Source organism: Parathielavia appendiculata (assembly GCF_033297405.1).
Source record: "Parathielavia appendiculata strain CBS 731.68 unplaced genomic scaffold N657scaffold_66, whole genome shotgun sequence".
NCBI classification, from domain to species: Eukaryota; Fungi; Ascomycota; class Sordariomycetes; order Sordariales; family Chaetomiaceae; genus Parathielavia; species Parathielavia appendiculata.
Genome location: NW_026944285.1, coordinates 10,346 through 23,840, shown reverse-complemented (window position 1 = coordinate 23,840; position 13,495 = coordinate 10,346). Strand labels below are relative to the sequence as shown.

At 60.6% G+C, this 13,495-nt stretch overlaps 2 protein-coding genes across 2 annotated transcripts in view; one reads left to right on the top strand and one right to left on the bottom strand.

The window, feature by feature from the left end:
• Positions 1–1,654, bottom strand: part of N657DRAFT_675792 (uncharacterized protein) — a gene marked incomplete at its 5' end in the record, with an annotated part of 3,932 nt that extends 2,278 nt beyond the window's left edge. Inside the window, 3 exons of the mRNA XM_062795843.1 lie at positions 5–932; positions 994–1,440; positions 1,495–1,654. Coding sequence (XP_062641836.1) covers positions 5–932; positions 994–1,440; positions 1,495–1,654 — 1,535 coding nt within the window. The remainder of the gene's footprint in view (positions 1–4; positions 933–993; positions 1,441–1,494) is intronic.
• A 1,883-nt stretch (positions 1,655–3,537) lies between these two features.
• Positions 3,538–4,143, top strand: N657DRAFT_638313 (uncharacterized protein; the record flags this gene model as incomplete). Its single annotated transcript, XM_062791581.1, has 2 exons — positions 3,538–3,838; positions 4,082–4,143. 2 exons carry the CDS (start codon positions 3,538–3,540, stop codon positions 4,141–4,143), a joined length of 363 nt encoding a protein of 120 aa, XP_062641835.1.
• Between the last annotated feature and the right edge of the window lie 9,352 nt (positions 4,144–13,495).

Genomic DNA, 13,495 nt, shown 5'->3' with positions numbered 1-13,495 from the left:
GGACGTTGTGTTTTCAATTGCCGGGTGGGTGTGCTGGCCCCATCGTTTTTGGCCGGCCGGGGCATCCGGGAAGGGCCCGTACAGCTCTTCAAATGAGGACCAGGGCTTGCCGTCGGGCCTCATCATGTTGTACACCGGCCATTGGCCTATAGATGACGTGGGATCCCAGGCCTGCTTGCCGAGCCAGGCAAACTGGGGGTGGGCGCGGGCCTGCCAGAGGACGGGCAGGGTATCGCCGGGGAAGAGGGCAAAGTAGAGGGCCATGATGTTGGAGGTGAGGCCGCCGCCGTTGCCCTGGAAGTCAAGGACGAGCTTGGTGCGGTTGGCCGCTTTAGCAGCGCTGATGGAGTCAACTACGACTTGGTAGAAGTCTCTCTGTTGAACGCTCATGGACCGATCGACGTGGTCCAGGTTAGGCGCTTCATTGAAGCTATTCAAAGCGAGCACGGCTATGTCCGAGAACTCGGAGCTCTCTGGCAGAAAGCCTGCTACGTGCCTGGTAGACTTGAAGGGTTTGGGATAACCTACGAAGGCGGCTGTGTAGTTTCGCTCTGCCAGTTGGTAGAACCTGGCGTTGAGAGGCCGCTCGTCGGTCGAGTCGCCACGGCCATAAACATCGTACAGATCGGCGCCCGAGGTGATCTTGGTGAAGTTTGCGCGGAGTCGGGCGGCATTGCTGAATTCAAATCTGGTACCATTGTGGCACGTGACCTTGGTTGTATCGCCGAGGAACAGTGCGAACGGTTCGGGTGAGACATAAGCTAGATTTGTGTCAGTGGCGAGGCTTCGAAACATGCCGTTAAACCGAGCGTCGGGATCGTGAGACAAGGCGATATTGACGGATGCTTTTTGTAGAAACTCCAGCGCTGGGACACCATCGATGGTTAACACTGGGGAAGGCGTATACCCGTTCTGGGCGTGTTTGACGTCGTCTATACGCCCGTCATTATAAGCCCAGTTCTTCTTAGTTCTAGCAAGTGGGAGGGGCAGTACCGTAAAGATAGATCTTGGGCATAGCAAGCCCGTCGTCAGATATAGAGATGAACTGGGCACTCATGGGAAAGTCAAACAGGTCCAGCAGCAGCGTCCAATAGCCGAAATGGAAGTCGCGGGGGCGAACGCTGGTCAACATGCGCAGGTCTGCCAGGAATTCAAGCTCGTTCGCGTAACCGCCTCGTTTTTCTTCTTTGAGTTTCGCTGCTATGTCATCGAGGCCTCGGATGAGATCAACGCCCTCGGAGAGATACCCCTGAGGAGGGTCCCGGAGATACTCGACCGAGCTCTGCCATTCGAGCAATGGGCGGAGGAAATCGAGTTGCTGCAAGGCTGAATCTTTATACAAAGGCACCGACTTGAGGCATGCGAGCGCAATCGACGGCCGGATAGGCACAGAAGGGGTGGCCGGCATGAAAGAACGGAGCTCAGACCGGTTCTTTGGCACTTTGATAATCCTAGTTAATACCGAGATCTTCCATTACTCGAGAGTAGACATACCAATGCCGTTGTCTGCCATCCATTTGGCAGCTTGGTCGCGGACCTGTTTGCAGGGCTCCTCGCGTGCGCTCCGCAAATCCAGGCCATGGTGGGCGTCAAGGCGAACGCTAGCACCAAGACTGATCAATGATGCCGCCACGGCTAACACCTTGGGGTACATAGTGAGAGAGTACGGTCAAAGGCACTGGCTGATACTATAGAACACTCGGCAACTCCTTATGTTTTGGAGCATCAACGTCGGGCTCGAGGGGCTCCGCCGTTTTATATGCCCGTAGCCCTCGGCATCGTCGGCGGTTCCCGTCGCAATCGTCTGCTTATCCCAAGGGCCCTGCTGTTGACAAAGAAATCGCGGGGAAGCGAGTGTATGCTTCCATGCTGTGTTGCTATTCGACTGTGCCGCCGGCTAATATCAGCAACAGACGCTCCCGCATGCCTTGACCGGCCCGATACTGCAGGTTGTGTTGCGGAATCAGGCGACCCCTCGCAGTCCAGCTGGAAGCCTTCCTTACTGTGTGTGGTTCCGACGGGGCAGCATGCTATCAGGGGTCAAAGTCCACAGCACTAATGTAGCGAGGACCTCGAGCGATCCTTTGGCCCCGCAGTTCTACTGTACCAATACCCGCTCGTTTCAGCTCCTGATACATCAAGATTGGGGCTCTGGCTCCCCCCTTGGCTGCTTCCCTGGCTGCTCCCCCTGTTGAATTGGACCGGCTCCTTGGCACCTGGATCAGGGGCTGGGCACTGGAAGACTCGTCCCCCACCCAAAAGCAGGGTCTGGCGAGGGTCCCGAGGCCCTCGGTTCCTTCAAGCAAAACACACACATGACGCACTGTTCAGACAGCCAATTCAAGCTTCATCCTGTGCCTCAACTGATGCAGTATCGCCTGGTTGGTCTATGCCTATTCGAGCCTGTAACTGTTGCTGTCCAACATAGATCTCGGCGTTGATCTCTCCCCAATCCTTTTCTCAGAAGACTCCAGGGCCTTTGCCTAAGCCAGAGAAGAGCCCCAGAACATCCAGCCACCCTTGCGTTGATGCTTTTCCATAATGCAAGTAGGATCCCACTCCTCGCTTGGACGCCGGGTTACATACTGCTTCCTATCCGGGCCACCAGTAACCCAAGTCTCGTCGGTCCAAAGGATCTTTGCCCACTGCTCAGGGGTCCAGTGTTCATGCTCTTTGGCCCAGGTCTCTCGGAGCTTCCGAGTTCGTTTGGTAATCGGTGGCTTCTTGCAGGCAACTTGTTGGCGGAAGACCAGTCGATAAAGGGCGTGCTTGATCACCCATACGCCAAAGACTTCAGCGAAGATGATTGTTGAGAGCTCGAGGAAGCTCATTCGGCGAGCTTTTCTGCTGGAAGTAACGTACTGAACAACCTCTTCTTCTTGCTCTGGCGTCAATGTCCGAGGCCGGCCAGTGGTCCAGTAGGCAGTTGCATCGCGAGCGCGGATCTCGGCCTGGATATAAGCTTTGGTATAGCCAGTGATACGACAGATCTCTGCTTGACTTTTGGCCGCGTCGAAGTATAGGGCTCGAACGCGTTGGCGTTGTTCGGTAGTCAACTACTTCGTACCGGCCGTGCCATTATTGCTGGATTGTGCACTGCGGTGACTGTGTTGCTAGAATCTTGGGAGTCTTTATGCACGCGACCACAGTAGTTAGGTATCAGGTAAGGATGCACTCCATCACAAGTGCCCAAGAACCGGGTTGCGCCTTTTCATCTGCTTCTTCTCCATACATTGTAAAGGTGATCTCCTCTGTGGCCCGTTCCGAAACCTTCCAGGTTTCTTAACCCAACCAATGTGCACCCACCAGAACAGCATACCAAAAAGGGGAAAGGCGGGACGAGACGCGTTCCCAGGCCACTTTTTGGTCTTGTGTCGAGACGCGTTCCCAGTCCACTTCTTGGTCTTGTGTGCTTTCATCTTGCGTGCGTTTTCACCTTGCGTGTTTTTACCTTGCGTGTTTTCTCTGACAAGTCGTTATCTCTGAGGAAAGCATCCATAAGTAAAAAGGAACTCTCCCCGCTTTGGATCCCCTACTATGACGGCCAACCAGTTAGCGCCTGCCTTGCCGCCGCTCCGTTGCCGCTGGTCTCATCTGCAGGAGGAGGAGCGCGACCGCCGCCTTGCTGCAGTCGGCTTGGTCGTAAATACTCCCGAGCGCGCGTTGACCTTGCAGCCAAACGGCGACTGCGTGACACGCCATCTCGCCGACAAGCATGCCATCCCGAAGCACTTGCGGGACGGCCTCTTCTTCTTCATCCGCTCCCTATCTCTTCCGGATCCGAACACGCTCTCCCTCCGCCCCGACTGGTCGCCGGCCCACCCGAATCTGGCTTCTTGTACTGGCGTCGCCTGCCGTCACTGCGCCTTTCAAGAGGGACAATGCACAACTGGCGGCAGGAAGTTCTCTTTACAGGAGTTCTCTTTACCCCGCACTGCATCACCCACTGCATGTGGCCTGTGCTGCATAGCGCAAGAGCGTTTGCTGACTAATGGTCGCAACGGGGGGTGCAACTGCCAGCAAAACAGGCACGAACACACTTCCGTCATTGAGAAGCTGCTTTTACTGAGCGCAATGGCAGACCAATCGCGGTCGGAGATCATCAAGCAGAATCCGATCGGGAACGGCCTTGAGAGTTTCTGAACTCCCGCCTTCAAACGGCGTTCAATGACCGCTTTTGTGATGCGGTTGCCCTGCTCAGTTTTAAACCACTGTCGCTCTCATCCCGGCATAGAAAGCTCCTTTTCAACAGTCCGCGGGAGACATCCTCGCTTGCCCGGCGGGAGACACAAGAGCTGCGTTTACATGGAATGCGCCGTGCTGAACAGCGACAGAACCCTGTGCGAGCGCCTCTCTGGTGTCCCCCGCCGAGGCAACAGCTGTTTCGCTCCTGTGGCCCGGGTGCGAGCCGGGACCGCAACCTCTACTGCCCTCCCCATGGTCCAGCATAGCCGCCGCGGCCCACCTTCCGCCGGGCGCAACCCCGACTTCCAGCTTCCCGTTGCACTGCGAAGGTCTCCCCACGAGGCGAAGCCGCAGTGCCGACCGTGTCTTACAGCAAGCCGTCGAGAAGAGCTGCCAAACCGGCGCAGTTCCCTTCATCGCACTGCCACTAACCTGCCCTGATCCACTAACACATCCTGCCTCACTCATGTATGTCAAGGAGCAGCAGTGACAATGCCGACGACATGAATCACGAAACTGTAATCCCTGGAATTACATTGGCTCAGTGATCGTAGAGCAGTTACCACACCTACAGTCGGGAAGTGGTGGTGGGAGTGAGAAGAACGGTGGGACGGGAGGCGGAGTGGATCTCGCCAAGGCACAGCAGACGATGCAGGCCGTGGGGAGCAAAGCGGGCGTGTTTGTCAACGGCTCGGCGGCCTAGGCCGGGGAGAAGCGGCGCGCGGCATGGGGTGGCAAGTCGACTGGCAGTGGTGATAACAACAGCAGCAGCAGCTCGCCGACGACGAGTAGCGGCGGCAGCGGGTGGGGGACGGGCTGGGTCAAGATCAACAAGAGTTGGGCTTCTCAGAGGCTACCACAATCCCAGAACCGGACGAGCGGGTCAGACGACGGGACCACGCTAACAACAACACAATACGGACATCGACTTCGTCCGCCAGTAGGGGAGCAGACAGCGCGGCGGAGCAACAGCCGCTGTACAGGAGGGACTCGGCCAGCGGCGAGTCGATGCTGGATGAGGTTGGGTCGGACAGCGCGCTGTCGTCACCTGGGATGGCGTGGCCGCATTCAAGAGTGGCAGCAACGGGCGGAGAGTCGGGGCTTTCGCTGGGTGAGAGGAGCAATGGAAGTGCCTTTCAAGATCCCACCTCTGCGCCGGCACCTCCAGACAAACCAGAAGGATCAGTCGTGTCGGACGGACAAGGGAAGGGAAAGGAGGGCGATGATGCAGACCCGGAGCCGTCTCCCGCGATGGCTAACCCTGCTACGACCGAGGCGGCTCACGCACAGGAGGTTTGGGAGAAGAGGTAGCGAGGCCAGCTTGGGGGCGGATCGGCGGAGGTGGGGTGGTGGGGTTTGTGGTTTTTGGCTGGTGCTGCAGGACATTCATGACAGTAATGACTGGGCTTCGGTCGGGGGACGCATGTTGGGCGATGCGAGGCTCCAGGGCTTCAGTGGCTGGGCTGGTTTTGGACCTCTGCTGGCAATGATGCACATTCTCATGTCCCTACAACAGCCCGGATTTCCAATCAAGGCCACCGTGGAAACCCGCTAGCAGCTTGCCGCCCTCCCCGTTAAGTCCTATGTTGACGCTGGCGGCCTCAACCGTGACCTCTTCCCACACTAGATCACTCAAAGCGGCGCCTGCAACATCGCGTATCTTCCTATCATCACAAGCACTCTTGGAGAATACGTTCTCAAACGCTACGCCGCACGTTCATGGCCGACCTATCCTGCGCCGCCATCTCGGAACGAGGGATCTCCCCTTTAGCGACGCCGCCTGGACCGCGACATCCGACCTCGACCATGACCACATGGTGGCGCTCCAAACGCATGGGTCAATGGCATCAATAAAAAGACCACTTCCAGCGGGAACAGTTTGCGAATGGCATCCCGTCGCCTCAGCGGTAGGCGGTCACGGATGATGTGAACCAGGCCAAGGGCGATAGGAGTCCGATGCATGCATGATGAGTGCAGCAAAAGAAACGAGATCCTCGTTAGCTTGCTCCTGTTCGGAGTAGGTGCCTACCTAACACGTCAAGAGCGAACGCCGACCCGCGGTGCAACATGCGTATACCTCTCCAGATCAGCAACATACGATACTGGTACTTGGCACGACACCTGCTCAGCCAACCCCTTCTTCACCTCGCTGTGCTTGCCCGTCCCTGCATCCACCACCCTCACCGCCGCCCCTCTCGCAGCCAGCCCTCTCATCCCCGCCCACTTGGCCAGTATGTTTCCGCGCCGCTTGTTCATCTCCTCCGACGCCCTTTGAGGCCCCGGTACAGAGCCCCTTTCCCGATCGGCCCGCGCCGTCACCCTGCTCGCAACCAGCACGGGTCTCTGCACCGGAAACCCCAGCAGCCCGGCCCTCGCAAGGGCGTAATCCCGCCTCTCGTTCTCGGCGCGCACATGCCGCCCCGCCCGGTCGTATACCGCTCCCCAGCCGCCCTCGTCTCCGACGCGGTCACCCGCCAGGGTCACCGGCTTTAAGTCCTTGGGTGTCAGCTCCGCGGCCGCGATGACGCGCGGACAGCCCCGCGCGGGCGGCAGTCCCGGCGTGGGCGCCCGCACGCGCAGGCCCATCAGCTTGCGGACCGTGGCGGTGCGCTCGCTGCCCGCGAGGAGGGCCGCGTTGTCGCCGTCGGGCGGCGGCTCGCCGCATTCCCCCCACAGGGCGGCGGGGACGTCCTGCTCGAGGGCGTCGAAGCGGAAGCCGCCGGCGACTTTGGTGCTGCTGTCTTTGCCTTCCTTGCGCGAGACGGTCAGCGCGAGCTCCGAGGTCAGACACCGGTCGCCTCGGAGCTTCATGGGGCGGGCGTGGATGCGGTCCGTCCGCTTGAGCGTGTCGGCTGCGCCGGAGGCGACGCCCGCGGCGGACATGGCCACGCGGGAGGTCAGGGTGAAGGCGAAGTCGGATGGCCGGACTACCCAGGGGGTGTCGGGCTTTTGCGGCGCGTTGGGTTCGCTGTGGAGCAGGACGGCGCCGGATTCGAGCGCGAGGACGTGGTCCGTTTGTGGCGAGGCTTCTTGCTTCCTCTTGTTCTTGTCCTCCTCGGCTTGGCCTCCTTGTTTCTTTGGCGGTTCGACGGCTCTGGAACCTGAACCCCTCACCACAGTGAGGAACTCGGCGAGTGTCAGCGGCGGGATTTCCGCCCGGTCGGGACAAAAGTTGATGTCGACGTGGAAGATGGCCACGTCGAGATGCCGGGCGCCGGCAAAAGGGGGCCCGTGGATCCGGAGGGTGGCACCGAGCTCGAGACTGAACTTGTGCGACCACCGCAGCAAGTACAGCTCGTAGTCGACGGCAGCGCACACGCCCACTTCGAGCTGGTACTTGAGCGGGTACAGCTGCATGATAAAGTCGGCATGCGCGCCCAGATGCGCCGAGAAGGACGAGATGGTGAACAGGACGGTGATGCTAGTACCTCCCATCAGCGCGTCGGGCGTCAAGGCCGCATACGCCTCGCCCGTTATCGAGACGTGGTCGCTGTAGTGCCATGAGATGCCGAGCCGGTCGCGCGGCGCGGGGGGATAGTGCGCCGGCGGCGAGTAGGCCGGATGCCAGCCGCCGACGCTCAAGCACCAGTCTCCGGCGTGGGCCGAGGGCGCAAACCACGCAGCCATCATGAACCCGCCGTGGGACCGGCAGTCGCCGCTGAGGATGAAGGAGCGCGACGCGTTGATCTCGCCTTCGAACAGGAAGCTGCCGTGCGTCAGGTCCAGCTTGCCGCGGAAGTCGAGCTCGACGGCGGCCAGGAGCTCGCTGCCGGAGGCTTTGGCGCCGTGGGGGAGCTCGGCCACGGCCGTCCCTACCAGGCCGACCTCGGTCACCTCGGGAGCCAGCTGGAGATACAGCACCGCCGAGACGTCGACGGTGCCGCAGGCCGTGCTCAGCATGCCGGCGGCGAACCAGACGTGGCCCTTGGCAGGGGCAATGTACGGCTTCGCCTTGTTGCCGTCCCCGCCGCTGCCGGTCGTGCCAACCGTCCCGAGCCCGCCACGGAGGTTCTTGGGCTCCTGGTGGAGCAGCAAGGGGAACTGGCTGACGCTGGCCATCTCGGGCAGGGTGATCTCGGAGCCGATGCCGAAGCCGCCGCTGATGGAGCGGAGCTCGAACTGCGGCGTCTTGAGCAGCGAGCCAAGCACCATGCAGTAGATCAGCACCGACGGGAACGTGCCCTTGTTGCCATCGGCGACCTCGGCGACCTCCTCGTAGTAGGCAAACGCGGTGAAGGTCCACGGCTTGAAGTTGACGCTGACGCCGCCCTCGAAGCCGCCGCTGGGCGTGCGCTCGAGCATGCCGGCGATCTCGAGGTTGGTACCCGTCATGGCCACGGCGAGGCCATCCAGTGACAGGTGGACTTGTAGGTCCGCTGCCCAGTTGCCCAGTGTGTGGACGAGGTCCTTGTCTTTGTCGGTGCCGCTGCCGGAGGGTGTCTTGAGCCTCGGCAGTTCCACGGCCATGGAGAAGTCCAGCAGGCTGACCTCGAGCGGGCCGAGCTGCGCCGTGGCGTCCATCTTGATGTCGAGGGTCTGTGTTTCGGCCTTGAAACCAAGCCCGATGTTGGAGACGGAGACGGCGTTCATTCTTTTCCTGTAGCGCCTCATTTCGACCGCTTCGGGCTGAACCGTCGCTGCTCCAGCACCAGAGGCCTGTGGTCCTGCGGCTCCCGTCGTCCCAGAGCCCGTGGCGCCGGTCCCTCCGGCAGGCTGGCTCGATTTGACCGTCCTGGGCTTGGACGACAGCACTTGAGTTGTCCCTTCCATGAGGATAAACTCGGATTCGCCGCCTGTCTTCTCAGACGACCTCTCCCATCGGAACATCAGCAGGAAGGGCTGATCGAGCCGGCCAACGAGCGGCAGGGGCGGTGGTCGCGGCAACACCGTGACACTGGCCAGCACGACAGTCTTGACCGGCGGCTTTGGGTCCGTGGGTTTGTGGTCCGCCGGCCTCTTCTGTGCCCGGTCAACCTGGAGCGTGAGCGGCGACTGTCAACTTGGCGCTCAGAGTGAGAAATGAGTTGCTGGCTTCGTTGACACCCCTGCATGAGAAGGCGACACCAATGTTCTGCATGTCAACGGCCGTGTCCAGCAGGAAGTTGGGGAGAGAGTCGGCTTCGCCCTCGCCCAAAATCCAGCGGAGGAGGGAGCCGAGTGCGCGGGGGTGCGGACTGCTACCCTCCTTCTGGAGAGCAATGTCTTAGCTTCCACCTCTTCTCCTTGTTTTGAGCGCCCCGCCCGTATGTCAGCGTGTAGCGGTACTTCTCCTGGAAGAGGATGGTTGCGTCCAGCGTCACTTCCGTAGCCCTCGGTCCATCGTGGCTATACCCGAGCGTCAGCTCGTCCAGCAGGATGTGGCCGAGAATGTCTCGGACGTTTTCCTGCTCGGCAGCGCTCCCAAAAAGGGAGAGGAGTGAAACCATCCGGATCTTGCTGGCCGATGCCTGGAAAGCCCAGCGGCCGCCAGAATACGAGATTGAAGCGCTCAGAGTCGGCCGGAGGTACAGCTCGGGATTCGCGGTTTCCGGCGGCGAGGGAAGATAGACGGTACCCCAGATGAGGAAGTCGAACTTGGAGTTCTCCCCGCGCGAATACGTGGTTCCGATGCCTAGCTCGGTCTCTTCCATCGAGATCATCGGCGGAGCCGAGTCGTTGAATGGCGGCTTCCGCGACTTCAGTATGCCACTGAATTGAACCGCGTTGGATGCCAAAACTACTCGGGCCTGGACAATCTTGGTGGGGATGTAGTGAGGTATGTTATCGGCGCCGAGAGCACTGCCAGAACGGTTCAGCGAGAGGAGCGAGACGCTCGGAGCAGGGTTGGTGGCCAGAGGCGGCAGCCAGTCACTCATCTCGACGCCGGCGTCGAGAGTCCTCTCCTCTTCAGACTCGGCGAGTTGCTCGCCGCCGGGGGCAAACTCGCCGGCAATGCGCCAAAAGGCTGTCGACCAGAAGACCTCGAGGGAGAGGACCGTCTTGAACCCCTTGGGCGCGCCGACGTCCAGGTCCGTCTCGAAGACGACCTGCACCTCGGCGATGGAGCCGCCGCTTATGAGAACCGAGACGGAGCGCCAGAGGATGGCATCGAACAGTGCTTTCTTCTTCTTCGGGTCCTGCTCGACGTTTCCCAGCCCACGAGTGCTGGCCAGAGATTCCTTGAGATCGTGGGCGCAGAAGCTGCCCAGTCCTGTGCCCTCGCCCCCGGCGGTCAGGATGATCCAGTCGACAATCTGCTGAAGAGAGCCGGCTTTGCTTTGCCGAACGAGCTTCAACAGGACGCCGTCGGCCATGATGGACACGTATGCCGTCACATCCCCGCGCTCGCTCTCGGGGGCGCCGGGGAGATGGAACGTGGCGGCGAGGGTCAACGTGGGCTGCACGCTGACGGTGGCTCTGGACATGGCAAAGGATGCCGCGCGCTTGGCCACGATGGCAGAGTCCACGCCGGCCAGTCGCTTGGCGAGGCTCTCCCCCAGGAGGGACTTCAGGGGCGTGCTAGCGCCTCCCTGCTGCTTCAGGCGGAACTGCAGGCGCAGTGCAGCGCCGAAGCCGGTGTTGACTGTGATCCAGAGTCCATTTCGGCACGCAGGGGCGACAGCGGCCGCACCTGTACCAGCTGCGCCGCTGGCTGCCGCAACCGTCCCGGGCGTGGCCCCGCTCTCCACCACCTCGACAGTGATGAGCCTCAAGGTTGCCGCAACAGGCCGACGGGGCTCTAGACATGCGAGAGTTGCTAGGTCCAAGAGTGTCAGGCGCGACACCTCGGACGGGCCCGGCGGAGGGTCGTGTTTCTTCAGAGCCATCAAGACAACCCCAGGGCGCACGCCGAGACCGCTCTGGTCTTTCCCGGGCGTGAACTGACGCTTCACATGCTCCTGGTCTGTGGAGAAGACAAAGCTGTGCTTTCCAAGAACCATGGTGGCCTCGAGGCCCAGGATCTCTCCCTGGACGGCGTTGTTAGCGCCGCGGGACCACTTGCAGTTGATGCGCAGCTGCTTTAAGAGCGTAGCGGTGCCGTCCGGCCCGCGGGCCGTCATCAGGTCCGTCAGCTGGGCCACGGCCGGGTCCCAATCCCTGCGAGCCGTGGTGGTGGCTGCGGCACCGCGGAGGGCGATCTGCATCGTGTTCAAGGTCCCGGTCCCAGCGGGCACGGTGACGCCCCTCTCAAAGACCATCTTGTCGCCGGGCCAGAGCCGGAAGACGTCAGCCGTGGGGAACGGGAACAAGGCCGCGTAGGTGTCGGCTGGTGTGAGCTTGTTGACTTTGTCGAAGTACTGCAGGCCACAGATCGTTCCGGCGGGACGTGCAATTGTGGCCGGGCTGGCCGGCCTGGAAGGAGGTGCGGCGACAAGCGCGGAGGGAGCCGGAGCCGGAGCCGGAGCCGGTGTAGCTCCAGTAACTGGGGAGGGTTTATTGGGTCTACCAGCCGCCGAAGGCTCGTTCGGCGCCCTCTGCTTGGCTAAGAACCGAGCAGCACGAGTCGATGGCATGCCGCCATCTGAGGCTTGGGATTGCGCAGAGCTGGGGTCCAGGGGGCGACCTGCAGAGGCATTGGGTATGGTGTCCATCTCTTGCATTCGCCGGTGCAGTACGTGAGGGGGATGCTCCTCTTCGATGGTCACGTCGCTTTCCTCAAGCACCAGTTCGTCGTGCAGCCTCTTGCTCGAACCGGCATCCACCAACCACAGCTGTCCCACTTTGTCCGAGAGCCACGACCCGAGATTTTCTTCAAGTTGGTCCGCATCTGAAGGCTCGCCTTGGAGTTGCTCCACTGGCAACTCTTCGTGTATCGATGAGTCGACGTCAAAAGGCACCTTAGGGTCCTCGTAGTTGTCCGTGATTTCTTCAAGTTGGCTTTCCAGTTGCTGGCTCAGGTCCATGAGCATCATCATGTTTTTTCTCCTTTCCCAAATAATCTGCTCGCGCTTTTGCCGCCTGATGTCGTCGGCGTAGATTGCACATTGTATGCGGGTTTTGGACAGCGTCACGGACTGCTGGTGGCCTTCAACGGGAAGTCCACCGGCATTGTCAGATGGCACCGGGGGGGGGTTGAAGAAGCCGGTACCGACGGGGAACGTCCAAGGGCCCCGGTAGTATCATCATTCTCGCCGTGGGTGCTTGTTGCCCCGAAACACTGCCGTGGTGGGTCACGCGGACGACGAGACCATCAATGGCGGATTCGTGCCTCGCGTTGACGACGAGGTAGCGCAGGGGTTCCTCGACCATGGATCCGTTGAGCCCAACGGTTGAGTAGAGAACGTCGACAATTTTGAGGAGCGCTCGGCTGATATCGATCCGATCGCCGCGTGCGATGTTGTATGGCGTGTTCGATCCGTAGCATGCGTAAAAGAAGATGTCGAGGCACTGGCTAGTGACAGTGCGAAGGAGTATCCCGAGAATCCCGTCGTCTGAGATTGCGTGACGGCCGAGCCGGGCGTCATAGCACATATCGAGCATATTGCCGAGTCTGATATAAGCATCGTCGTGCAGGAAGCTGGGATCGCCGGAGAATGCTGGCAACCCGTAAACTTCCCGCCAGAACCTCTCGGGTGCTTCGGCCTCCTTTTGCAGATTGATTTTGTGCACGCTTTCGACGTAGTCGTACACATAGTTGTACGACGAGCTGTTGTCGATGTACTCTCTGAAGTTGAGGTCCGTCGCAGATGGGACTCCTGCGCTCTGGGCCATGAACAGATAGTAGGGGTGGCATGTCGTGTTGCAGAAGACGTGTCCGTTCGTACTCTTGTAGTTGAAGCGGTTGCGGAACTCTGTGGCGGTATACCTTCTCGCTCGCGTGGAATACGAGTACAGGAGCGCCAGAAGCTGCCAGCCTAATATTGAATGCAGGCAAATGCCCGTCGTTAGCGACCGTCGACTGAAAAAGGGGTTGCCGCCACGGAAGCGCCCGGCCAGACTCATCTCGGGTGCCCGTGCTGCGAGCCTGCCGAGATGGTAAATTTGGTGGGACTCGTCTTCCTCAGGAAGCGAGCCGACGTGGACGAGCGGGATCCATGGTGTGACGCCTTGATCACCTCGACGGGCACACGCTCGAGGAACGCGAGGCACCGGTTCTCGGTGTCGGAGTGGGCGTCACCGCCAGCAAACATCGAGATCCTCGGGCCCTCGTTTCCCGAGATGGGCACCCACGCCAGCACCATGATGATGGAGATGTAATTGTCGGGTAGCGGGGTTTGCGGACGATACCAACCTCTTAGTCTTTGGTCGGGAGCCGGAGGCTAACGTTCGACAGCTGGAGGCAGCGTGGGAGACGTGCCTGCAGTGGGCAGAAACCCGGGGAATGTCCTTT